The sequence below is a fragment of the Saccostrea cucullata genome, unplaced genomic scaffold, assembly GCF_032062105.1.
Source record: "Saccostrea cucullata isolate Sc308-1 unplaced genomic scaffold, CSIRO_AGI_Scuc_v1 ctg8953, whole genome shotgun sequence".
Classification (NCBI taxonomy): Eukaryota; Metazoa; Mollusca; class Bivalvia; order Ostreida; family Ostreidae; genus Saccostrea; species Saccostrea cuccullata.
This window is the reverse complement of record NW_026924969.1, coordinates 1-24995: the sequence shown is the minus strand read 5'-3', so window position 1 is coordinate 24995 and position 24995 is coordinate 1. Positions and strand designations below refer to the sequence as shown.

General features: G+C 34.3%; 4 protein-coding genes and 1 long non-coding RNA gene across 5 annotated transcripts; 3 read left to right on the top strand and 2 right to left on the bottom strand.

The window, feature by feature from the left end:
• Nucleotides 1-1049: 1049 nt before the first annotated feature.
• Nucleotides 1050-4803, top strand: LOC134267743 (putative nuclease HARBI1). Its single transcript, XM_062749955.1, has 5 exons — nt 1050-1487; nt 1802-2047; nt 3357-3614; nt 3830-4055; nt 4686-4803. The coding sequence occupies exons 1-4, from the start codon at nt 1177-1179 to the stop codon at nt 4053-4055; spliced, it is 1041 nt and encodes a 346-aa protein (XP_062605939.1). The 5' UTR covers nt 1050-1176; the 3' UTR covers nt 4686-4803.
• Nucleotides 4228-7378, bottom strand: LOC134267744 (uncharacterized). Its single transcript, XM_062749956.1, has 5 exons — nt 7105-7378; nt 5166-5328; nt 4990-5059; nt 4698-4872; nt 4228-4604 (listed from the first exon to the last, which is right to left on the bottom strand). Exons 1-5 carry the CDS (start codon nt 7272-7274, stop codon nt 4397-4399), a joined length of 786 nt encoding a protein of 261 aa, XP_062605940.1. The 5' UTR covers nt 7275-7378; the 3' UTR covers nt 4228-4396.
• A 4882-nt stretch (nt 7379-12260) lies between these two features.
• LOC134267745 (uncharacterized) lies at nt 12261-13706 on the top strand. Its single transcript, XM_062749958.1, has 4 exons — nt 12261-12990; nt 13231-13345; nt 13458-13565; nt 13692-13706. The coding sequence occupies exons 1-4, from the start codon at nt 12593-12595 to the stop codon at nt 13704-13706; spliced, it is 636 nt and encodes a 211-aa protein (XP_062605942.1). The 5' UTR covers nt 12261-12592.
• Nucleotides 13707-13762: 56 nt separating this feature from the next.
• Nucleotides 13763-15138, top strand: LOC134267740 (uncharacterized). The gene is made up of 3 exons (XR_009992221.1): nt 13763-13897; nt 14021-14232; nt 15004-15138. It is a non-coding gene; the product is annotated as an uncharacterized LOC134267740 (long non-coding RNA).
• Nucleotides 15139-16203: 1065 nt separating this feature from the next.
• On the bottom strand, nt 16204-23411 carry LOC134267742 (uncharacterized). The gene is made up of 12 exons (XM_062749954.1): nt 23339-23411; nt 22313-22401; nt 20949-21276; nt 19739-19824; nt 19461-19656; nt 19003-19122; nt 18803-18891; nt 18478-18682; nt 18126-18245; nt 17900-17988; nt 17350-17554; nt 16204-16889 (listed from the first exon to the last, which is right to left on the bottom strand). Exons 1-12 carry the CDS (start codon nt 23366-23368, stop codon nt 16773-16775), a joined length of 1674 nt encoding a protein of 557 aa, XP_062605938.1. The 5' UTR covers nt 23369-23411; the 3' UTR covers nt 16204-16772.
• Between the last annotated feature and the right edge of the window lie 1584 nt (nt 23412-24995).

Sequence of the window (24995 nt, the reverse complement as noted above, 5' to 3'; positions counted from 1 at the left end):
AGAACTATTTTAACGAAATAATTACTGTTCTAAGATCACAATCTTTCTTTTTTCAGTTCCAAAGGTATAAATTATGATTAATAAATAGTCTTCACTAGTTATGTTTTATTGGAATGGAAAACTGAACAGTAAAAAGTTAACGTGACTCTCTCTTACAACTTATCTAATTTTTTGCAATTCAGCAACTATTATTGTTTTAGTATAAGATGTTTGACGTCTAATTAATGTTATAAAATGCTTGCCTTTCATTTATTGCATACCAGCATCCTATTTGTGGAGACATGAAATTACGTAACAATGACCAACATTTATCTTGTTATCGTTGTTCTTTTCTGTGAAAATCCACTTCAGATCACATGCAGTGGTTTTTAGCCACAATGTGTTTAGTATAATATATTTTGGTTAAAATACTGTCAACTGGTACCTAAGAAATATATATTACTTACCTTTAAATTAATATAACTGAAGAAAATAACAATATTTCAAACTCAGAAAATTTTTTGTATCGTTTTATTGATTTATTGAATTATGATATTGCCATGGTTATTAAATACAAATAAAAACTAGATGCTGTCATGAGACAGTAATACCCGCACTATGGTGTTTGCCTCTAAATGCACACTTCTTCATATTGGGCTTTACCAAGGAAAAAGTCAATATAATTCAATAATTTACATAATACATGTATTCATCAAATTGAGCATAATATGCTCAGGTGACCATGTAGCTGCAGATCTGGTTTTATATATTTGTCTTTGATCATAACGCTACAGATCCCCATATGCAAAAAAGGTGCAATTTACGCGCAATATTTTTTTTAGCACTTTTGGGCAGAATTTCTCCACTTTCTAGCATTAGTCAATCAACTACCTTTCACTCCCTAATTTTGGACACATTCTCTGGCCAATATGTATATTTTGTCCACCTCCCAGCCATTTATAGTAATCTCTACAGGCAATAAACTCGCTTGATATGAATTTTCAGCAATCTAACAAATAACGTTTCACAAAAGCATCGTAAGTTGTACGTAGTACGTAAGTACAACGTAAGTGGTGCGTAGCTAAATTTCGGCGTTTCACGAAAGCGTCTTAATTCACGTTGTATCCTACGTTACGACGTAACTTTACGTCACCTTGGAGGTGACGTAAAATTACGTCCTAACGTTAATTTTCAAAGATGGCAGCGTTCATGATAGTCACAGACGAACAGGTGCGTCGAAATTTACGCAGACAGCGCGTGTTCCGGGACAGGCAGAATCCACTTGATGCTTATGACGACATCGATATTATCCATCGTTACCGATTAGACAGAATGACCATCATTAGTATCATTGACATAGTTCAAGATCGTCTAGAGAGACTAACAAAAAGATCTGCGAGTCTTCCAGCCTCATTGCAAGTGTTTGCTACATTAAGATTCCTTGCTTCCGGCTCCCAGCAGAGAGTGTTTGGAGACACTATGGGAATTTCCAAGTCATCTGTTTGCAGGTATTTAAATACAAGGATGATAAAATTAATTTTTATGATAGTATAATCCAAATTACAATAGGCCTTTTTCAAAAAATATTAATTTGTCCTCTCCCAACTCATGATAAAAAAAATTGGAAGAGAAAGACCTATAAAGGCAGAAAAGGAAAGAAACATTGAAATACAGCTGTTGAAGGGATGAGAGATCGATTCCTTAAAATGCTTGAAGATTAAAAAAAGATTAATTTGGTCCATTTTTTCGTCCGTCGGCAGCGAGAGGGTAAATTTTAAAAATGCCCTTATGATAAATTTATTCAATATAAAATTTTGATTAGGTCTATAGACGATGTTATCAATATCTTGTGTCGGACAATGAACAACATCAAGTTTCCGACTGGTGATGCTGAGACAACAAGGACGAAGGTTGGTTTCCATGCAATCGCTGGTTTCCCTAATGTCCTTGGCGCCATCGACGGGACTCACATACCCATCACGGCACCTACAACAGATGAACATTTGTACGTCTGCAGAAAAGGATATCATTCTATCAACGTCCAGGCCATAGCTGATTGTGATATGAAGTAAATATATTTGACGTGTAAAAAAAAAAAAACTATGAAAAACTATCCAGCAAAGTTTGGAAAGAAGCATCACATGTTGTCATATTTCATTTACGATTATGAGTTTCTTTTATTTGTTTTTGTTCAATTTTAAAGGATAACGTATGAGGACTAAAAATAAAACTACTAGTATTACGCACAGCCAGGTATACATCGTTTTTGAAAGGGGGGGGGGGGCAACCAGCCTTTCAATGAACATCTACTACAGTATAAGTAATGTTGGGAAAAAAGTTTGGGTGGGGGGGGCAGCTTCATGCAAGTTTTGAATAAGTATCTGGAAGTGCCAACTTTAGTATCTAAAAGAAATGATTCAATTCATATGTGTACATTCTCTAGATTTCTCTCTCTCTCATAAAAATTTAATTTACTTTCAGAATAAGTGGTTGTATTTCAAGACTAACTGTCTTATTTTTCGATTTCATGATGTGATCAATCTATTAATTGGCTTTCGTGTTAATTTGCATAAACGCCGAAGGCATAAAATAATCACGCAAGCCAATCGATTGATCATCATCATGAAATCGGAAAATCTGACAATTATTCCTAATTTACATGGTCCCAATCCGGCACGTGCTAGAACCCCAGCCCACTTCTTGTCTCTTTTTGTCCAGCCCTGCACGTGAATTTTTGATTTTACAGCGCCTATCGATGAAATAAAGTACATTAACTATTTGTAATTTTATCTCGAACAAAGACATTGGAAATGTAAATATTAATGAATATCCTAGCCCCTTTTCACTGAAAAAAAAATTACGAGTGAAATTCACTATGAAGACTAGTACAGAATTGGTGGATTAAATACCCAGAAAATATCCCGTAAATTGAAGTTTCGTGTTTCTTTTTATGATATAAATCATTGTACAATTCTTCAACCTAATCTTGATATATAAATCACGTCTTGGGGCGTGTTTGATTGCCATTTTCAGAATGTAGCAAATAAATTGTGCGTGTCCCCACATTTAAAAAAAAGTTCATATCAACATCGCTGTTATATACCATACACATATTCAGATTTTAGAGGGAGAGAGAGATGTCGATAATGATGCTGATCGATAGCCACGCCTCCAATTAATATTGATTACGTGACCCCAAAACATCCCGTGTACATGTCCAATTCCGGAAAAAGACACTCATGTATACCGTTCCTTCTATTTTGATTTATTTTGCACGAATGTTCTACCTAGGCTATAGTACAACTTGATATAATTTAGCAGTAATATTTTGATTATAATACAGATATATGCAACTTATTTGGTTTCTTCTCTAACAGATTTCTGAGCATTGTTAGTAAATGGCCAGGATCAACGCATGATGCATTTATATGGGCCAATTGTTCGATTGCACAGAAATTTGAGAATGGGCAAATGAATGGGTGGATCTTGGGCGATTCTGGGTACCCTTTAAGACCATGGCTACTGACACCAGTTGGTAATCCAACTTCCCGAGGAGAAGAGCGGTATAATGGATCTCACAGGAGAACTCGTGTGGTAGTTGAACAGGCCTTTGGAGTGCTGAAATCTCGCTTCAGGTAATCCATTTCAAATGTACTTTGATCATTGTGGACATCAGAAAAATTTTCCCCGATTTACTAACAGTGATATTTTAATTTATCCTTATACTTTTCAAAAAAAGAATTAATCACTGTATGAATTCGCGGAAATTCATTTCCTTTTTCCGCGAATATAGCAAATATTAACTCCGCGAGTTAATTTCCTGCTGTACAGTATAATCGATTGTTTACAGGTGTCTCCACAAAACAGGCGGAGCTCTTGAGTACACACCAGCAAAATGCTGCAAGATTGTATATGTATGTTGTCAACTCCATAATATCTGTATTGATAAACGGATTCCCGTATTTGAGGAACCTGAAGAAGCATTAGTTGAAGCTCAAGACGAGGTAACTTACCAGGGCCCTGTCAATGACGGCAAAACAACCAGAGAGCAATTGATAAGACAGCGATTTGCATAGGTAAGGTGCTACATGTATAAGCATCAATAAAACAATTCACCTTCATAGATAATCATATGTGTTGGTACTAGGGATATTCATATTTCACTTCTATGGAGAATGAGAAATTACCAAAAATTGTAATTAAATTCATTTACAGATATTTTTGGTAAAGTTTTTGAACAATTCAGCGTAACATTAATTGATAAATACTAATAATTTAATATAACAAAACAATAAACTCTCTCTCTCTCTCTCTCTCTCTCTCTCTCTGGTGTGTAATACTGTATTTTCATTTTACGTAATTCAAAAATATTAAAACACACATACACACACTCTCTCTTAGTCTCTCGCTCTCTCACTCAGCCACTCAAGGTGGAGAACAAGTCTTTCAAAGTGTCATTTTGCCCCCCTGCTGCAACTTTCTCCTGCACTGACTTTAAAATGTTAATTTGAAGTCTAGCTCTCTCCATCTCTAGCTTGTTCTTCTCCAGCTCCTGTTGAAGAACTTGGCACTGAAGATCGTAAACGTCTTCCACAGTTCTTTTCCGTTTTAAAGCTGCTTTTTTCCTATAAAATTTTAGATCACAAACTTTTACATGTAGAAAAGGTTATGTAAATTCATCAGTTTAAAATTCAATTTTTCCTCAGAAATACCCATACGTTTTGGTTGGTTGAAGTTGCTTCTCTGGAGCCTCCGGAAGTGTTGGGGTAGCGGTAGCGGCTTGTTCACTGGAGGATGGACCTGGGGATTGCCGTGGTGTTGGGACGGCAGCTCGCTCAGATGTAGATGTAGCTGGCGAGAGCCACACATCTTCTACCTTAAAGAGATCGACCTCTGAAATATAAATTAAATATTTAATATTTTGCATGACTTGTTTTCATTAATAAAAATAGGCGTCGGAAGCAAACTTAAGGGGGGGGGGCTAATTGAAATCAATATAAATGAACTCGCCATTAACATCATCTGTATCAAACCCGCCTTCTACACCTTCTATTGATGTCTTGCCTATTATTGCAACAACCTGCAATTAAAAATTAGTGATCAATTATGCAGTACATAATTATGCTTAAGTTATTGTAGTTTTTTAAATTACAATTATTTGATGTACATAAATTCGAATGGTATACCTTTTGACCAATGTCGGAGGAGTTGACAGGAGCAGGTCCACCGCCAGTTCTTACAAGTTCCCTTCTGTAATGGGCCTCTTTCTTTTTAGTTTGAGATGAAATATCTCTCCATTTCTTGATGATTTCAGCGGACGTTCTCTCCTGGATACCGATGCTGTTTATTCTAATTGATGAAAAAAGTCAATAGGTTTAAGAGTTTTAGGTCAGAGAAAAAGAAAGTTCTAAAATTCAAAATAAAATATTATTGAGAAGCCTTTATAGTAAAATACTTCAATGATTTTTTCCCCTACTAAAACGAGTAATTTATTTCCATTCATGCGTTCACAAAATGTAATACGTTTATGTATTTAATCATGTTATTTCTAGGATGGCATGAAATATTTTTTCTTGCAAAATTGTTTGCAAGCAAAAATCGAGAAGGAGGAAATTCAAAAACTTTCAAGCTTATTTCTAAAACTCTAGCCCCCCCCCCCCCCGGTTCGCTTAAACCGTGTTTTACTGTATATTCTGACATTGAAAATTTCCCCCTGGGTCAACCGTTTACACTGCGCATTTCAGAGTAACAAAGGTGGATTGAAAATGAATTTCAAATAAGAAATTTCAATTAATTCTTCAGAATAGTATAAACTGGTAAAATTGCGCCTTTTTTCGGTTCCTAACGGACTTGATTACATGTACCTTAACGGAGAAATATAATATCGTGTTAGGATAGTGAATATTATATGCTTATCCAGATTAGCAGAAATTATATGCTAATTAACGCTGATATTCAACATTTTTCATTTATGACATGGTCCTTGTCAAAAGTCTCTTAAAAGAAATATTGGCATTTTAATTATTTATCATTTTTAAGCCACACGTTCAGGAATGGATTGGCCTTTCCTCTCTTTAATTCTAAATTCCTTGAACTCTAAAAATTTAAATCAACAAATGTATTTAGCTGTTTATTTATGAAATGGACAACCCATCCCCAATTTTTTGTTGCAAATAATATGATAGCCCCCCCCCCCCTTTTTCGGCTTGTCAAAATCATTTCTTTTCTTTTTAGCCTACCATTTATTATCTCTGTCTCAACTTTTCCAAAACGACGAAATTTGCTATTACTTACAATTCCAACTAATACCATTAACATTAAAAGAATCTTTGAACCGACTAAGAAATGAATTCGATTTCACGACTCTCCCCCTCCCCTCTATCTCTCTCTCTCTCTCTCTCTCATACTTCATGTCATGGTCAAGTTAGACAAAAATATTAAAAAACAACTAATGTTTTACAGTACTTTCAATTCCAAAAAAGAAGTTTTTCCTTTTTCAAATCCATGAATTGTATTCATTCAGAAAAAAATTGATCCACCACTGGATTATCAGTAGAAAAGTCATTGAGAAAAAGATCATGTGGGTCTGGATTACATATATATGAAAATTAAAAATAAAACCATTCTGTTTCCTTATATCCAATGTAAGGTGGCAATGTGTGTTGTACCGAAAAGGTAAAATTGAATAGGACTAAAAGCCAAAATATTATATTTTTATATTCATAAGGGATATTCTCACAGTGTCAAGGTCAAGCTCAAAAGGAAAACATGCAGACGATTTCATTCATCATTGCATTGGTTTCAGTAAGTAAACGTTTCCTTCTCTTTTGTGACTCACTTTACATGATTGCTAAGTTACTAGCATATGATACTTCACTGTAAGCTCTTCATTCTGATGTTTTATTATTGTTATTGTCCGAGATGCGTTACAAATGTGACTTGAAGAGGAAACTCGAACATTATAAATATCAATATGAGGGGCGCATTAGGGATAATGTTTAGCGAGTTCGTGTACAAATTGACTTACGTAATGAATTATTTAAAACGATGGATAAATTTTATATTAATATACTGAATTATTAAACAAAGCAAAAATGTTCATATTATAAAATGCTGTATACGCACAAGGAACAAATGTTTTTCCAACACTGGTTCTTCTTCTGATTGGTGTTGACGTCCTTATGTGGAGCAAACAGTATATCCTTTTGTTTCTCCTCTACCAGAGCCTCTACCTCCTTCGCGGTAAAATTCTTCTTCCTTTCTTTCTTAATTTTAGAAAGTGTTTCGTCTGCCATTATTTTTTTACTTCCGGTAAAATTAAGTAGTACGTAAGGTGCGATTATTTACGACAGTTCTAAGTACCTTTCGTGAAACGGTCGTAACGTAGTACGTAGGTACTACCTAAGTTCGTCGTAACTCGCTAAGTAGTACGTAATTTACATAAGAGGCAAATACTTTATAAATTGTTTGTGATCATTTTAGATTTCACTGCACGTGCAGTAGGATACTAGTGTGCATCATTGCATATATGTCGGTAGGAATTATTTCATTTTGTGTTAGATGGTGGATTATATTTCATGAAGATGACAGGGCCTAAATAATAACAATCGGTAAGTACAAGTTTTGGTATAGATTTGGGTAAAATAGTCTGAAATGCAAACGGTTAGGTTAAAGTTTAAAGGATCAAAGGTCATCCGATGCTACATCCGATGCTACAATAGACGAATTTCACATTCTGAAGAGTTATCCACCGTTATCAACGTTACATTCAGTTACAAGATCCAGAATTTTTTTCTGGGAGGGGGGGGGGGGGGGGGGGGGGGTTCCAGACCAGAATTTCCTGAGAAGCAAGAAAAAAAAGAAGTTATGGTTTGGTCTGTTTTCTAGGGTGGAGGGACACTTAGGGCATCCAAAGTCATTCTTATTTCCTCCAGTATATATTATAGTCCTGCAAATTCCGGGGGAAGGGGGGGGGGTGTTGAGGGGATCTCCCAATCCACTTCCCTGTCCCTGTAATGACAAATGATCATGTGACTCCTAAATAGTAGGAAACTTTTTCCATTTGACTATACATAATATTGTTTCTTGTGTTATTATGTTATGTAAATTTAATGGTATAAAGGTTATGAACCCCTAGAGGTCATCCTCACTCTCCTAATGAGCTGGAAATGTTCACAATATGACTGCCTTAAATTAAATAAAACTGCATCAATGATAAGATTACTTGACATTTTATTCATGAATTTGTGTCAACATATCTTCCTAGAATTAGGAATGAGAATCATTCAGAGATGGACCACATTAAACTATTTGTATAAACATTTTTTTTTTTTTGCATACATGAACAAACAGGGGTCTGGGAAGGGGTGAGGGGAAGGATCGAGTTAATATTTCTTTACATCTTAATGGTTGAAAACTCCTAAAATGAATGTTGACCTCAAATCTAACTTGTCCTCATTATTTTTCAAATGGTGGTGTCTCCATATGAGTGAAAAATTCCTGAGAGGGATGTTTAACACCAAACAAAATGACATAAAAACACAATATTGATTTGCATTAAGAAATATGCAGGGGATTTTTTCCATCATAAATCTTCTTCTCAAGAACAGCAAGGGCATTCTTGTCCCCCATTTTGGGGAAAGGGAGGGGACACTAAATCTCATTTGTCTGTCAGTCTGTCCATCTTATTGACAGCTAGTATGTGCATCTGTCACAATAAATTTAACCTTGGTCATAACTTTTGAATGATAAGAGATAGTGCTTTCATATTTCACATGCACATTACCACAAAACTTTCTAAATATACTATGATTTTTTAACCCAAGTGAGACCTTGACCTTAAAGTTTTACCTACTTTCCAAAAAATAACATTTTAAATTGATCATTTTGAAAGAGAAAAGAAAGGGCATTCAGATTATACATGTTTATTACATGTGAAAAGACTTTTCTAAATATATCATGACTTTTGACTCTACGTGGAAAATTAATATGTAGTAAATGTAAAGAGTTGACAGTGACCTTGACCTAGAAGTTTAACCTACTTTTCAAAAATATTATATTGTATATATAACTTTTGATTCAAAAGAGATAGGACTTTCATATTTGACATGTACATTACCTGCAACAAAATGTTTCAGAGCATGCTATGATTTTTCCCCTTTGACCCAATTTTCAAAAATTGATATATGATAGGGGTGCATATTTGACACACAATCTGCCATAAATTATGGTATCTCATTCAGTAAAACACAAAAAGCAGAGGACCACAATTCTTTGAATTTGCTTGTATAATCTTGATAGATGGAACATGCTCATATAATGTAGATTCAAGTTTTTTATGCCACACCATGATTAGGAATACATGTATAGTTTTTGTCATGTCCGTCCTCCACCCTTCCATCTGTCTTTCCACAGGGTTCGACACTAACATTTATAGGTTTTGGTCCGGCCGGACTAGTGCTTCATTCCTTATGATGCAATGTACTTTTTATACTTTTTTTTTTAAAAAAACAAAGCATTTACATGAAATGTTTATACCAAGAATTCGTTGAAATCGCACAATCAGGAACTATGATCGTATTCCCGATCTCATTCGTTTTTCTCTATACATGATTACATCATCTAAACTGTTACACTAAATCATGATCACTAAAATGTTTAATTTCATACCAATGAGTCCTAAAATTAAGCGCCAAATTGACTCAGAATTACCTAACTTCCCGCCAAGAAGCTAGAAAGCTTAAAATAAATATGGGGTTTTCAATTGAAAGTTGTCGAAAATTTGAACATCGGTAAATTCTTTTTTCCCCCTAGAAAACTTTATTAGTCCGTTCGGACTAATTAGCTACAATTTTTATTAGTCCGAATGAAAATGTATTAGTCTGAGACTAACGGACTAACGTTAATGTCGAACCCTGCTTTCCATCGGGCTCAAAGAAACTTTCTAGATATTTTTATCAAAGTTCATATGTTGATGCATACTGATGTAAATATCCAACTGCAGCAATATTTTTTGACTTTGACTTTTCCTTTGACCTTCACTTAACTTTTCTTTAAATTAGTGTTTAGCTTTATTTTAAAGAAACCATTCAAGTTGTGTAATGAAACTTCACATGATGATACATACTGATGTAAGCTTTACGATGCTTCACTCTTTTTTACCTTGACTTTTCCTGTGACCTTGATATCACTTTTCTAAAATTAATGTCTAGACCAGTTTTGAATAAACAATTCAAGATATATTTATCAAACCTCATATGCTGATACATACTGCTAAGAGCTATTAATACGTCAACTTATTTTGACCTTGAATTTTCCTTTGACCTTGACCTCACTTTTTAAAATATCATTTTTCGACACCATTAGTCCCCCCGGGGCAAATTCAACATTCCAAAACCTTACTGTACATCTACATGACACCACCAACCATCTCCCAAAAGATGATTAGGCTACTGTGTAAAATGTAAGAGGAGTTCAGGGAAAACAGGGCTTTTTGCATAAAAAACGTCATTTTTCGACCCCCTTTTGACCCCCTGGGCCAAAATCAAAATTCCGAAACATTGCTGCACATCTACATGACACCACCAACCATCTCCCAAAAGATGATTAGCCTACTGTGTAAAATGTAAGAGGAGTTCAGGGAAGACGGGGTTTTTGCATAAAAAAAATCATTTTTAGTACACCATTTGACCCCCTGGGGCAAAATCAAAATTCCGAAACCTTACTGCACATCTACAGGACACCACCAACCATCTCCCAAAAGATGATTAGGCTACTGTGTAAAATGTAAGAGGAGTTCAGGGAAGACAGGGCTTTCTGCATAAAAAACATCATTTTTCGACCCCCATTTGACCCCCTGGGGCAAAATCAAAATTCTGAAACTTTACTGCACATCTACAGGACACCACCAACCATCTCCCAAAAGATTATTAGGCTACTGTGTAAAATGTAAGAGGAGTTCAGGGAAGACGGGGTTTTTGCATAAAAAACATCATTTTTCGACCCCCATTTGACCCCCCGGGGCAAAATCAAAATTCCGAAACCTTACTGCACATCTACAGGACACCACCAACCATCTCCCAAAAGATGATTAGCCTACTGTGTAAAAAGTAAGAGGAGTTCAGGGAAGACGGGGCTTTTTGCATAAAAAAACATCATTTTTCGACCCCCATTTGACCCCCGGGGGCAAAATCAAAATTCCGAAACCTTATATTACTGCACATGTACATGACACCATCAACCATCTCCCAAAAGATGATTAGGCTACTGTGTAAAATGTAAGAGGAGTTCAGGGAAGACGGGGCTTTTTGCATAAAAAACGTCATTTTTCGACCCCCATTTGACCCCCTGGGGCAAAATCAAAATTCCGAAACCTTATTGCACATCTACATGACAACACCAACCATCTCCCAAAAGATGATTAGCCTACTGTGTAAAATGTAAGAGGAGTTCAGGGAAGACGGGGCTTTTTGCATAAAAAACATCATTTTTTCGACCCCCATTTGACTCCCCAAGGCAAAATCAAAATTCTGAAACCTTACTGCACATCTACATGACACCACCAACCATCTCCCAAAAGATGATTAGGCTACTGTGTAAAATGTAAGAGGAGTTCAGGGAAGACGGGGCTTTTTGCATAAAAAACGTCATTTTTCGACCCCCATTTGACCCCCCGGGGCAAAATCAAAATTCCGAAACCTTACTGCACATCTACAGGACACCACCAACCATCTCCCAAAAGATGATTAGCCTACTGTGTAAAATGTAAGAGGAGTTCAGGGAAGACGGGGCTTTTTGCATAAAAAACGTCATTTTTCGACCCCCATTTGACCCCCCGGGGCAAAATCAAAATTCCGAAACCTTACTGCACATCTACATGACACCACCAACCATCTCCCAAAAGATGATTAGGCTACTGTGTAAAATGTAAGAGGAGTTCAGGGAAGAAAAGTGTGACAGACGGACGGACGGACGGACGGACGGACATGAGTAACAACAATATACCCGAACTTTCTTTAGAAAGTGCGGGTATAAAAAATTGTAAAATACTTAATAATGCTATTATCCCTACTGTTTGGACCTGATTTCATTATAAATATGCACACAAGTAGACTAAAAAGGGATGCAAAATTTTGTATCATTTTTTGATTTCTTTGAGCAGTTTTACCTTGGTTTCTTATTAATCAATTTTTAGAAAACTTTTTCAAAAGACTTCTTCTCAAGCAGTTTTAATCTGATTGCAATAAATCTTTAGAAATCAATTAAATCTAAATTACATGTTTTGCTGAAGCATAATATTAAGTGCAAGTGTTTCTTTTCCTTTGTAACAAATACAAACCAGAAGAGCTACAGCCTGATCAAAGACTTCTGGTTTCTCTAGAAGATTATATAGAATTAATGCAGTTTAATAGCTGTTTTCTTATTTGATCAGAATATACGCTCTGCATTTTCGCTTAGACGAAGCAATGAATATAGTCATAACTTCTGAACTTCCGAGAAACTCTGAATAATAATGATGACGTTCATTTGCTTCTAAGAATTTTTGCACACAGCGGCTGACATGTATATATAAACCCACGGTGTAATCTATAACAGCAGTTCCAGGTATATCAACATGGAGAGCTGCCCGGTACCCTGTGTTCCGCAGTCACACATTTATGCTGACATTGATTTCAATGTTCGATCACTGCTGCTGATTTTTGGTGGTATGTCAACAATTGATGAAGGCGACATCCTAGAGCTCGAAGACATCTATCAATTACGAGAGGACCTTGAGATTCTGATCCGAAACGTATCGTATTATCACCCAAGAATACAGGAACTCCATGAAAGGATTTTTTCGTTGAAAACAACGGTTGATAAATTTACAAAACAGGAAGTCAGTCTAGAGGAAAGGATAAGATCACAATATCAGTTGCAGTGGGACGATATGATAGACAAATTCACCGACATTTCAATAGTCTGCAGCAAAGAACGCGAACGAATCGATGAACTTGAAAGAAATGAAATTAGGTTTGTTTCTAATACATTTTTTCCTGATTTAAGCATTCAGCACAAATAGATAAAAGAAAATTCAAATGCAGTTATTACCTAGGCGTATTTTATTCTCGAAAAACTTTAAAAGATTGATTTTACAATTCTACACTTTTATCCATGTTTTACATCATGTACACATGATAGTAACAACATGCTGTAGAATCTAATGCGTTTATTTTCAATTTCATAATAAAATAAATTTACTTTTCTTTTTAGATATAAAAGGGCACTGGAAATTAAAAATAGCAGAATAAAGTCATTAGAAGAGAAGGTCGCCACCCTGTCAGAGAGTAATGAAAAATTATCCTCCACAGTTAGCCAAATGAAAGAGGTTTATGATCATAATCTTTTATTATTAAATTTGCAGTAACCGAGTAATCAAATTAATTTTGTTTCCATATTAACAATTAAATGATTTTAAGTTATATGACCCTCTTTTATAGTGGAATGTGACTTTTTCAAATACGAAAGAGTGGAATTTAAAGACTGCCCACAGTCGTCTAGCCATGTGCAATGCAGAACGAACATTCTTCCAAACAACACACAATAAGGTATGTAGTCTGTGTCATTTTGTTTCTTTGTTATGAAGACACGAAGAATCACTTCACTAAAACTAAAAAAAAACATAATCATTTTTATATTGAATTAATATTTAAGATGTTATTATTGAAAAAAAGACGGAGAAAAGGTAGGGCAATGTTGTTTTTTTTTTTAATTACAGACCATCGGAATAAAGATGTATGACGAGTGGGTATTTGACAAAACAAGAATACAGCAGTATTGGGATGCACAGATCATTCAGACCACACATATCATTAGGAATATCTATAACATTCGACTAGAGGCAGAAAAGCGATACCTTGCACAACAATATCAGATTAAGGTATGTATCTGTTCGTATCTGTTTCTTTGAGAATAGTATATGCATAAAGGCATGACAGTGTCAATATATCACAATATATCAAATAAATAATGCACAACATATAAAATTAAATATTGATTTCAGCTGAACAGATCGGAAACAGAGATACTGAAATTTAAGAAAAGTTATAAAGCACAACTTTTACAACTACAAGAGAAGGTAGCCCAGTTTCAGACGTTATGGGAAAAGATGGAATCCAATTGCTCATCTAGGCATGATCAACATAGATGCACCAGGTTAAGGGGAGAATTTCGCATCATGGTTGACATCATTGTCTCAAAGTAATTAATTGATTAGTTATATCTTTTTTATTAATATATAGTTGTTTTCCGTTTATTAACTATTTAAAAATATTTATATTTCAAATAGAATTAAACTAAACCGTCGGCTTTGGATTCGCAAAAATTATAACTAAAATTGCCATCTTACATAAAACAGTGGTACACATGATGCATCTAATAAATTCATTAATATTTAAGATGTTGGAAACAAGTTGAATAATAGCAATCCAAATGATGTTTTGAATGAATTAAAAAAAAAAAGAAAAATAGGCTAAAAGGAAACCCTGATCAGGCTGCAATGTGGCCTTGTAAAAGGTTTAAGCTTGTGATTGCTCTTTGTGTTTAATATACAGTGGGATATAAGTCAAAATATATACAACAAAGTTCTCCTATAGGCCCGAATCATAGCCAAAATATATAATTTGTTCTTTCATTTTATTTCACACAGCACCGTTTAATCTGAAAACTATTTATTGTTATGATTTCAGGTTGGGAGATATTAGGTAAGTGTACGAAACGTAATCACTTCATATGGGAGTTTTTTTTCTCAGTCTGATTGAATTAAAGAAATGAAAGAGAAAAAAAAATTACACTGATAAAACATCATCTCATTTTTCGTTTGTAAAATTTATAAATGTCAATGATTGAATTATTTTTAACGCTTATCCGGCAGTTTTCAGCCAAATTACGGTAGTCTATGAAAAGATAGAAATGTATTTCTTGCTATTCTGACGTATATATAATGTCTAAATAGTCTAATTTTGTTATTTGTTATATTTTAAAAAGTGAACCGAGCATTGCATATGCAGAAAAAAGGGTCATTTATAATGAAAAGGAGATTCTGAAAACCCCGTCTCCTGACGACGAATTTCTTGAGCAAAATGAAGAACTAGAGGGTGCAGGATCACTTGATTAACCAACCGCAGGATAGTTAAACATCGAAGTAAAAACGTTATTTTTTATTGTTCTTTATTAATTTTACAATGCATTTTATTGCTGATATTTAATACATTATATATACTGTTATGTTAAAAAATAACCCGTTTTTATATTTTTAATTGTATTTTTCCATCTATAATCGATGCTTAAGTAAGAAAAAAATAGTTTGACTTGTTCTGTTCTATTGTTCGTAGTCTGAGGGTTGCTCTAAAGGTAATGTCTCATTGCCTTAAAATCATTTAAAATCTAATGTTATCAACAAAATTTTTAATACTTATTCATCTTGTTTTTGCCCCTGCCTAAAATTTCATTCCGAGGTATGTAGGTGAATATTCAGCATAAGTTTTAAAAATAATTTAGCTGTAACAATATATTTTGTAAATTATTCTTCCCTGACAAAAAATTCATTTTATACTTTCAATTTGATGTGCATGTATAAACAGTGTAATATGTAGCTTATAAATATATGTTTGCTTTTTATACTTAACGTTTATGCTATCCCTTTTTCTTACTTACCCCAAAATGAAAAGAATAATAATAAAAAGACTGAAACGGCACTTGTGATTTCTTTGATTTTTCTTTACATTCACCATATGCATAAAAGCTCTAAAACATAGAAATCTGAGTTATATCTGTTATATTTCATTTTGAACAAAATGCCAAAATATAAATTTGTAACAAACAAGAAAGAAAAACAGGAAGTCTTTTTGTCATGTAGATATTTGTTTTTTTTCTGTTATAGTTTATTGTTAAAAATATTGTCGTTATTCAGTCTCCAAGTTTTAATTCATTCAATTTGATTTTTTAATTACAGATAAAAGTGTAAAATTTACAGATTAAAGTGTAAAATTTACAGATTAATGTGTAAATTGTACAGACTAAAGTGTAAATTTTACAGATTAAAGTGTAAAATTTACAGATTAAAGTGTAAATTTAACAGATAGAAGTGTAAATTTTACAGATTAAAGAATATTTACAGATTAAAGTTTGGATAAAAAAAATAAAGTATCCAGGTGACACCAACACCCTTCCATATTAAGCAGAAACTTCAACAAAGCAGATTATTTTTATTTCAATACATCCACAGCAAGTCCTAAAGGCATACTCTCTATGTTACATTTGAATGATGTTGCATCCAAACAAATAAAGAAAACTGAAGAAAATGTTCAATTTCTACAAATTTGTCAAGTACATTTAAAAAAAAATTGGGGAAAGAGCGTCTTATATAAGAAGTTGCATTACATGAATCCATTTAATTTTTTCCATTTCTTATTTAAAGCAAAAATTGAATAATTAAAATTTCAACTGAATTTATACATACATATAACCTTTTGTGTACCATCACTATAACTTTTTCTTATACGAATAAAATTTCCTTTCCCCTGGGTGTGCATTGGATCCCTTTCTTAAAACATTGACGGCAAAAATTGCACATTACTTTTATAAAAAAAAATATAACATCTAGCAGTATTTGATTAAATTATTGAAAAAGGAAGCACAATGACATATATAAATATGAACCTTTTAAAAATAAATAAACAGATCAAAGCTTTTGAAACATAGAATGTTTATGCTACTAGTATATCACTGAACATGTGACACTGTTCTTCTATGATCTAAACAAGCAGCTCTGGCTCGTAGAAGTTGCAGTCTCCTTTCATTGAGAGAAAGTTGATTCTTTCCAAAGGAAGACGATGATTAAATTCGATAAAGGATTTGCTGTTCACATATGTCTGCAAGACAAAAATATATTTATCTTAATTTGCATGTAAGAAATCCCTTAAATTCCAGTAGATAAATAATCAACTTTGGTAAGTGGCCATATATATTGCTGATATTCTGAAATTGTGGTATAAATAATGTGTGAGACTTGACTAAGTACATACATACATTAACTCGGCGGCCTGTTTTTTGTATCTTTAGAACATGGCTACACAAAGTAAAACTGCACTTTGAGTACTGAGCTAACTAAATTATAATTGCAAAGTTTTGTTTTGTCTGGAAGACCCAAAATAAGTGTCAGATCAAAAAGTGAAATAGGAGGTCACAATAGCATAATGTAATAAAGAATCAGTGAAAGTATCATTCATTAAACATTGTTTAATTTCAATAATTTTATTGAGTGGTAAAGAAGGAGTTGCAGATAAGAGATGGATACGCACCCTTCTGTATTATAGAAGGATGGCTACTTACCAAAAACTTGTCTTCTCTGACAAAGAAAACTATTTCAAAAGTGTTTCCGGCATCAAATGGGAAGTTGGGGGTACTTCTCTCTTCCGGTCCCCACTGGTTATACTGTTTGTGATTTCTGACTACCTGTCCGTCGTTCTTCCGGGGATTGAAGAAAAAAGCAATGTCTCCGTCCTCCCGGTCATCGTACCGAAAATTTATACCAAATCTGGCAAAAGCATGTACTTATAATAATACTAAAATCATAATATTTTATTTTTATACATTATATACATTATATTTTTGGATTTGTAAAATGCAGCTTATATGTCAGAGAGGAAGTTTGAAATATACATGTTTTAGATGTATAATTGTTGAGAAAATCTAGTTAAGATAAACAGTTGAATCCTTTAAGTAGAAATCTTGTTTTCAAGGAATGATAAATGTTTTCGAATCAGAATCCATTATTTTCAAATCTCGAAAGTACAGTATATAGAATTATAATTCAAAGCCTTTGTAGGATTGTAAATTTTTATTTGATTTAACTTCTGAAAAGTAAACAAACTTAACTTACCCTGTCCAGTACTTTTTTGGGGTTCCCTGAAGAATAACCCAACTTCCTGGTCTTAATCCTCCGGGCAACCGCTCCCAAATCGGCTCCTCCTTCATATGTTTTAATAAAGATATACGCACTTAAAAACAACATATTCAACACCTGCATTCACACACAAGGAGAGAGAGAGAGAGAGAGAGAGAGAGAGAGAGAGAGAGAGAGAGAGAGAGAGAGAGAGAGAGTTTACCAATCTTTTCATCAGCAGCGTCTCTAGTATGAAGACATCACCGGAAATCTGAATAGCCCGGATTTTCTCGACACTGTCACGCATTCTATACTGTGCTAGTCGAACCCCATTTAGTGAGATCTGCGGTTAAAATTTTGGACTATTTCATATACATGTAAATTAATATTAATGGTATCTCACATTTACTGATCAGTCTTACATCTTAAGTCTATAATGACTTAACTAACATAAGAATTCATTTATACACGAAAATTTAAGTTCGTCTTTTCATTAATTGAATGTAAATATGAATATTGATGAAAGTACATATTGCGATTAATTTGGTCTTTATTGAAGAAACAGACTATTGTACCGTAAATTTTCGTTTCTTTGTCTCTATTTTGATTTGAAATGGCCTGTTAGACCAGAAGACCAAGGGTAAGGGGACCTTCTCCTCATTCTGCCACGCCCCTCCAAACCGACTGTTAAGAACCACATCTCCCGTATTCCTCCGCGGATTAAAATGTAGGGCAATGTCTCCGTCCGCAGAAAACCCATTCAGGAAGTTGATCGCAAACCTATTAAAAGGAAACAGAGGGATTCAGAACGAACTCAATAGCTATTTTGTAAAACGACTTCTTCTAATGACTTAATATCAGACAGTAAATGTAAAAGGCATCAATAGTAATAGGACGTACGTTTTTCCATCATTTTTCATCATGCCATTGAGAACAAAGATGTCCCCTTTCTCCAAGCCAGATTCCACCTCAGTCATAGAGTCTTCTCCCTGAAAACATTATAGAAACCTATATGACTATAAACACTACAAACAAATAGGATTTTTTGTTGTATTAGGGTTATATTCTATAAGTGTAGTTTTTGTTTGCAATATACAGACCACCGGCTCCAAACAGTCCACGTCAAAGATGTTAACACTACCAGTGACATTGAGAACCGTGATGTTGGTGGGATTGCCTCGATGGTAAAAATCTATGAAATGTCCATCGTTCACATACACCTTAAATGATTAAAATGGAGCTTATAAATTCTTTTTTATTCTATCAATTCATGAAACTCTAAGTTGGTACATTTGGGAATTAATGGTTTAAGATATTTAGAAGTTTCAGCAATTATAACAGTACAGACTTAATAAAAATGTTTAAAAAAAACAGTTAACATATTTTTCCATTCTTTTTCTGCACCTTTAAAAAATAACACCTCTCGTAAATAGGCATCTACAATATCAGTTTTCCTAACTGCAATATACACTTGGTATTTGCACTGATTTCTTTCTTGTAAAAGATACAGGCATGGGATCCATGACACGTGAATTAGTTGGCTAACTCTGATGCTTACTGCAAATTTGTCTTCCATGCAGACAAACGAGGCATCAAAGTATTCTAGAGGGTTAAATGGAAATCCTGCTGGACAATCTTTTTCCTCTTTCCCCCAGCCTCCAAACTTGGAGTTCCTTACGACTAATGCCTCCCTAGGTCGGGCGTTAAAGTGAAAGTAGATATTACTGCCTCCATCCATGAAATTAATCGCAAATCTGCAAAATAACAATAACCATATTTTTTCAAGAAATCTAAGTTTGAAATACAGTTGGATTGAAGTTTCTAAAGAAACTATACCCATCTTGGTCTGTGCACATGCCTCGAATTCTTAAAGTCTTTCCAATTTTCATTCCTTTGTGAATGATTGCACTGAATGGAATGATCTGGAAAAAAGAGAGAATTATTGCAAAACTTTGAAATTTTGAGTTATCTTTTGGTTGTAAATAGTGTTAGCAAATCGGACGATTTTTAGTAACCGGTTACTCGCTTTATCTTCCGATCGAGTACCCGGTTACTCGGATGATTTTTGCTAAAGTTTCCGTATTTATTACTAACCTCATCCTTTTACTTATTGGTAAAAGTAATCCACAAATGCAACGTATATGAATTTTAATTTATTTACAAATACAAACTTTAAAAAACACAACATCTTCGAACACTATTGATTTTAAATGTCACTTGAAACAGTCAGTTTGTTTTCGTTTAAGAAAAAAATAACACACGACCCTGTTGTGGAATTTCCTGCAAATCACTGCTTTCCGAATTATGTTTCAATCTAAGGTGATTTAGCATATTTGTAGTTCCACCCGTATACGACAATATCGATTCACATAATTTGCATTTGATAGATTTCGATTCAGTCGCTTTTGTTTTTGAATATATCCACGCTTTAGATGTTTGCGGCGGCATCTTGTGAAAGTAAGTTCCTCTAACTATCACAGGTCAACTTGAGAAATTATAACTCAAGTTTTCAAAACATGTACCCTCATGGTAATCAAAGCCATCAATTACATTGTATATACGCTGTGAAAACTAATCAAAACAAATCGATCCCAATTGTAAACCAGTAAAGCAAGCCTATAGCTAACGGTAATTAACGGTCATTGAATTCGGGAAATGTGTCAATATACGCTTACAAATAGCACAAAAATCATTTTATACGTATTTACCATGAAAAATGTATTTTTATCCGAGTAACCGAATAGCAGTCTTACTAACCGATACTCGCATCGTTCGACGGTTAACCGGTTAACCGGGTTCTCTTTGCCAACACTAGTTGTAAAAATAGATATGCAGATAGTGCCTTCTAATCAGATGGCTTTTTCATTGAAAGAAAAAAATCTTTAACATATAAGTATTTCTTTTTCAAAAACTTGGAATATGCTAGCCCTCAGTGTGACAAACTTTGATAGGTGTTTGTGATACCAAAGTAATATGTAGCCTGCTTTCTATGCAGTATGTAATAAGCCTTCAGTTCGTAAAGATTGAAGTATGTTCTATTACTTACGGGTTTTTCTAGGAATATGACGTCATAATACTCTGCTCCCTCCCTTAAAATGAGATAGTTGCCTTTTCGGTAGCCAGTACGATGAGAAAAGTTCACGAAGTGTCTCCCATTTACATAAATCCTGAAGGCATCATCAGTGACTTCTATTATAAAAGTAAAAGACCTGCCGTCGTAGAATGGGAAAAATGGCTGATCCTTTTCTTCTGCGCCCCAGGAGCCATTAATCAAAGCATTTCTCACACAAACTCTTTCAGGGAGGCGGGCATTAAAATGGAGAATAATGTCACCATCGCCCATCTTTGGAGTTGAAGAAATATTGATTGAGAACCTTTAAGAGGAAAAGAAGAGATCAAAGTATTTTAATAGTTTAATACAATTTTTACAAGTTTACATATATCTGGTGAAACCAAACTGTATATTTATCTACAGGGGAGGAACAAACGTAAAATTAAGTTTGGGTCTGATGGAGTTTCTTGACCATAATTAGAACTTCAAATTTATTTAATTGTCCTTTTTATGGTCAATACAATGACCTTTCTGGCAAAACAACTTAACAAACGTAAATGCTGACTGACGCTTTTCATACTCATACTAATTGTTAACCAATTGTTAAGACACTGAATTGTCAACGTTTTTTGCCCCCCCCCCCCCCATCATGACAAGGAGCACACGGCAGGTTTGGTGGTTGGCAGGGGATGCAAAATCCTACGGGGCACCCGATCCCACGCACCTCTGATGTTTTGGATGTCCGTGTTTGATCTGCTCCTATTTTATATTGTTCTCTGCACTTGTAAATTTGATCTTGAATACTGTTCGTCATCTCCATATGTTTCATTTGATCCCTTAGCGTTACTTCAATAGTGTCTCTATTGCCTCCCTGTCTGTAATAAGCTATAGGGCTCAAAATAAGATTTGCATGGACGTGCACCCTTGTAATAAATTTGCTTTCTTTTATCTTATGATAGTCGCCCGCGTGGCGCAGTGGTTAGAGCGTTTGTTCCAGAGTCGCAAAGTAAGGAGCTGATCTTTACGCTGCAGGTTCGAATCCCAATGTGAGATGTGAAGACCTGTCCTTCGTATGAGACCATATAAAAAAGGCCCCGTGCCACAGAAGGTGCTGGCACGAAAACGAACTCTCCCTGCTCAATGGCCCTAAGTGACGAGTATTGGACAAAATTTGCAGCTTTCATCGGCAAGTGTTGACTTTCCCATATGAGTGAACAATTCTCGAGATGGACGTTAAACAATATATTATTAATAATCAACCAATCTTATGATAAGAATACATCAGGTAAAATGGCGTTTTTCTCATCATACAAAAATATAAACAATGCTGTCGTGCTCTCTATTACCCGTGTACTTACGATGTCGATCCCCATGGAACACGCCCTTTTAGTATTATTTGCTTCCCTGGAAAAAGCTCTCCAGGAATATCGTACACCCTAGTTGCATCCTGTAAAGAAAAAGGACTTGGAAATTTCGAAAACATAGAATTCATAATATTTACATTGTACATGTATTGAATTTGAATAAATTATATGAATTCATGCCCATAGGAACAGAGTTGGTGGGGGTGGGTTCCTGCAATAAATCTGACGATATATTACCGGTATACGCATGAACTGGTTGAGATGACCCTGCAACAAGAACTTTTCCTCTCATTTCCAGAGCGGATTAGTTCTCCTAAACAATTCATGAAGAACATCCACACACACAGAAAGTGGATAAACGCAGTTATCATACTGTAGGGCTGGGCAATAATATCGATATTTCAATATATTGCAATACAATGACAAAAAATATCGTATCGCAATACGATTTTGAAATATCGATATATTGACAATATGATTAGGTTAAAGAATTTTGACATTAAAATGATTAAATATAAAAAAAGGACTTTAAAAGTTTGTTATTAAGCCAAACAGTAAGACAGAAGTTGTTTTGTGGAAACATTTAAGAGCATAACTTAAATGAAATCAACAAGATTTTTTTTTCGTGTTGGTAATTAATCATAGTTATGTACATTCTGCATGTAAATTAAGGTAAATATAGTAAGAAAATGCCATTTTTATTACATTGAAAATATACGTATCGCAATACAGTTACAAATATCGCAATACGAAATCTCGGGCCAATGCCCAGCCCTATCATACTGCATGATGTCGACTGTTGTTTCTGTGGTATTGATATTGGTACTGTCTTCCGATTATTTCTTTCTTCAACCAATGCCTTTTATCTCAGATAATCACATATAAAAGGCCAATGCAACGATAAGTATGTCATTAAATCGACGATTGAGATTTCTGATTTTGTATACTAGTACAAAAAAATACTCGAGGTCACTAAAAACCTACACGCTTAAAGATCGTTAAATAACAAGATTTTTATACCTTCCTTTTCCCTGATTCTCGGATCCGCATGTTTCAGATACTGGTGGGTTAAAATAGATTCCGTTGAAAATCTGTTAAGAAAATATTAATATTTCTTATGTTATTCGTTATAAACAGGAAATTTCAGGTAATTAAAGATAAAATTTCAAAAAGTTTAAAAAATTTAGTAAAAAACATAATATATTTAGCAACAAATGTCAAAATATGAGTACAAAAGAATGGAGAAACAATTAAACATTAAACAAGATGTAATTAAGTTTAATACAAGTTATATATGTCTAAAATGTGTAAAAATCTACTATTGATCTATATTCTATAAATATTATTAGATAAATAAGATTTAATTAGAAAACATACCTATGTGTACAATGTACCTTCAAAGAAGTTAAGGTTATCTGATTTGATCTCTCTAAGCCTGTTGTATAAGATGCTCGATCCTCAATAGATGCACACCTCTGCATCCTGTTTGTGAAAACACTAAGGTTTCCAACAATGGTCAATAGTTACATATAACAATTCACTTCCCTTTTTAGCGATGTTTCTCTCACGTTTTACTTCCTTTGTCCGACACCCCACCTTTGACAAACTGGATATACTAGTCAGCACTCACTATTTTGCGGTTTTAATGTACATAATAAACAGGAGACTCGATGTTCAAATGAGCATATTTGAAGGTCAGATGATTCTGTCATCCTCAGCTGAGTCAGCATTTCGTAAATCCAATGATCGTTATAATGACGTTGTGAGCAAATATGACCTATCATTTAGATGTACTTAGGCTGATTTTGTTTCATGCCAATTGTTAGACCTTTGTTTTAATACTAAAGTTGACTACGCAATGTTCTGTCTACTTGATCAATGCATAGGGTGACTCCTTCTATGCACATTATCCCACCTTTGGAATTTCCAGAGGTCTGGATTTTGTGATTACCCTTATTATGTTCCCCAAACGAAGTTGGGGAACATATTGTTTTTACTCTGTTTCTTATTATTATGTTCCCCAAACGAAGTTGGGGAACATATTGTTTTTACTCTGTTTCTTATTATTATTATTATGTTCCCAAACGAAGTTGGGGAACATATTGTTTTTACTCTGTTTCTTATTATGTTCCCCAAACGGAGTTTGGGAACATATTGTTTTTACTCGGTTTCTTATTATTATGTTCCCCAAACGAAGTTGGGGAACATATTGTTTTTACTCTGTTTCTTATTATTATTATTATTATTATTATTCCTGGGAAAATTTTGTCCTCGAGTGATCTTGTAAACTACACATCTGACTAAGGTAAAATGTTTTTAGGGTCAGTAGACATGTTATGTAGATTTGCCGAACAAAGGTCATTTTGCGCGCACGTGCTTGCAAGAGCGCGCACGTGCAACACGAGAAATGCCCAATATAATTGATATAGACGTAACTTTTTCAATTTTTGATGAAATGCTTTGAAACTCATAACATAAGGATATATTAGTAGCATAGACAACATGACATGGTCAAAATAGCAAGATCTCACGCGCATGCACGTGCGCTTTGCTCTGATTGGCTGAAACTAAAGTCTCAATATCTTTCTTGTTTTTTGACGAAATTCTTTGAAATTTTCAACATAGCCATGCATTAGGATATCCTACAACATGATATATAGCAATAATTATGAAATCA

What these genes read in the sequence shown, in the direction of transcription:
- LOC134267743 (XM_062749955.1), top strand. Translation starts at nt 1,177, where the DNA reads ATGGCAGCGTTCATGATAGTCACAGACGAACAGGTGCGTCGAAATTTA. An exon ending in TCCAAGTCATCTGTTTGCAG is followed by an intron (nt 1,488 to 1,801) that starts GTATTTAAATAC and finishes AATTTTGATTAG; the next exon opens with GTCTATAGACGATGTTATCA. An exon ending in GTGCTGAAATCTCGCTTCAG is followed by an intron (nt 3,615 to 3,829) that starts GTAATCCATTTC and finishes GATTGTTTACAG; the next exon opens with GTGTCTCCACAAAACAGGCG.
- LOC134267744 (XM_062749956.1), bottom strand. Translation starts at nt 7,274, where the DNA reads ATGGCAGACGAAACACTTTCTAAAATTAAGAAAGAAAGGAAGAAGAAT. An exon ending in TGGAAAAACATTTGTTCCTT is followed by an intron (nt 5,329 to 7,104) that starts GTGCGTATACAG and finishes TTCATCAATTAG; the next exon opens with AATAAACAGCATCGGTATCC. An exon ending in CCTCCGACATTGGTCAAAAG is followed by an intron (nt 5,060 to 5,165) that starts GTATACCATTCG and finishes TTTTAATTGCAG; the next exon opens with GTTGTTGCAATAATAGGCAA.
- LOC134267745 (XM_062749958.1), top strand. Translation starts at nt 12,593, where the DNA reads ATGGAGAGCTGCCCGGTACCCTGTGTTCCGCAGTCACACATTTATGCT. An exon ending in CTTGAAAGAAATGAAATTAG is followed by an intron (nt 12,991 to 13,230) that starts GTTTGTTTCTAA and finishes TTTTCTTTTTAG; the next exon opens with ATATAAAAGGGCACTGGAAA. An exon ending in CAGTTAGCCAAATGAAAGAG is followed by an intron (nt 13,346 to 13,457) that starts GTTTATGATCAT and finishes CCTCTTTTATAG; the next exon opens with TGGAATGTGACTTTTTCAAA.
- LOC134267742 (XM_062749954.1), bottom strand. Translation starts at nt 23,368, where the DNA reads ATGCGGATCCGAGAATCAGGGAAAAGGAAG. An exon ending in TGGACTGTTTGGAGCCGGTG is followed by an intron (nt 18,892 to 19,002) that starts GTCTGTATATTG and finishes TAATGTTTTCAG; the next exon opens with GGAGAAGACTCTATGACTGA. An exon ending in TCAGAGAAGACAAGTTTTTG is followed by an intron (nt 16,890 to 17,349) that starts GTAAGTAGCCAT and finishes TTTGTCTTGCAG; the next exon opens with ACATATGTGAACAGCAAATC.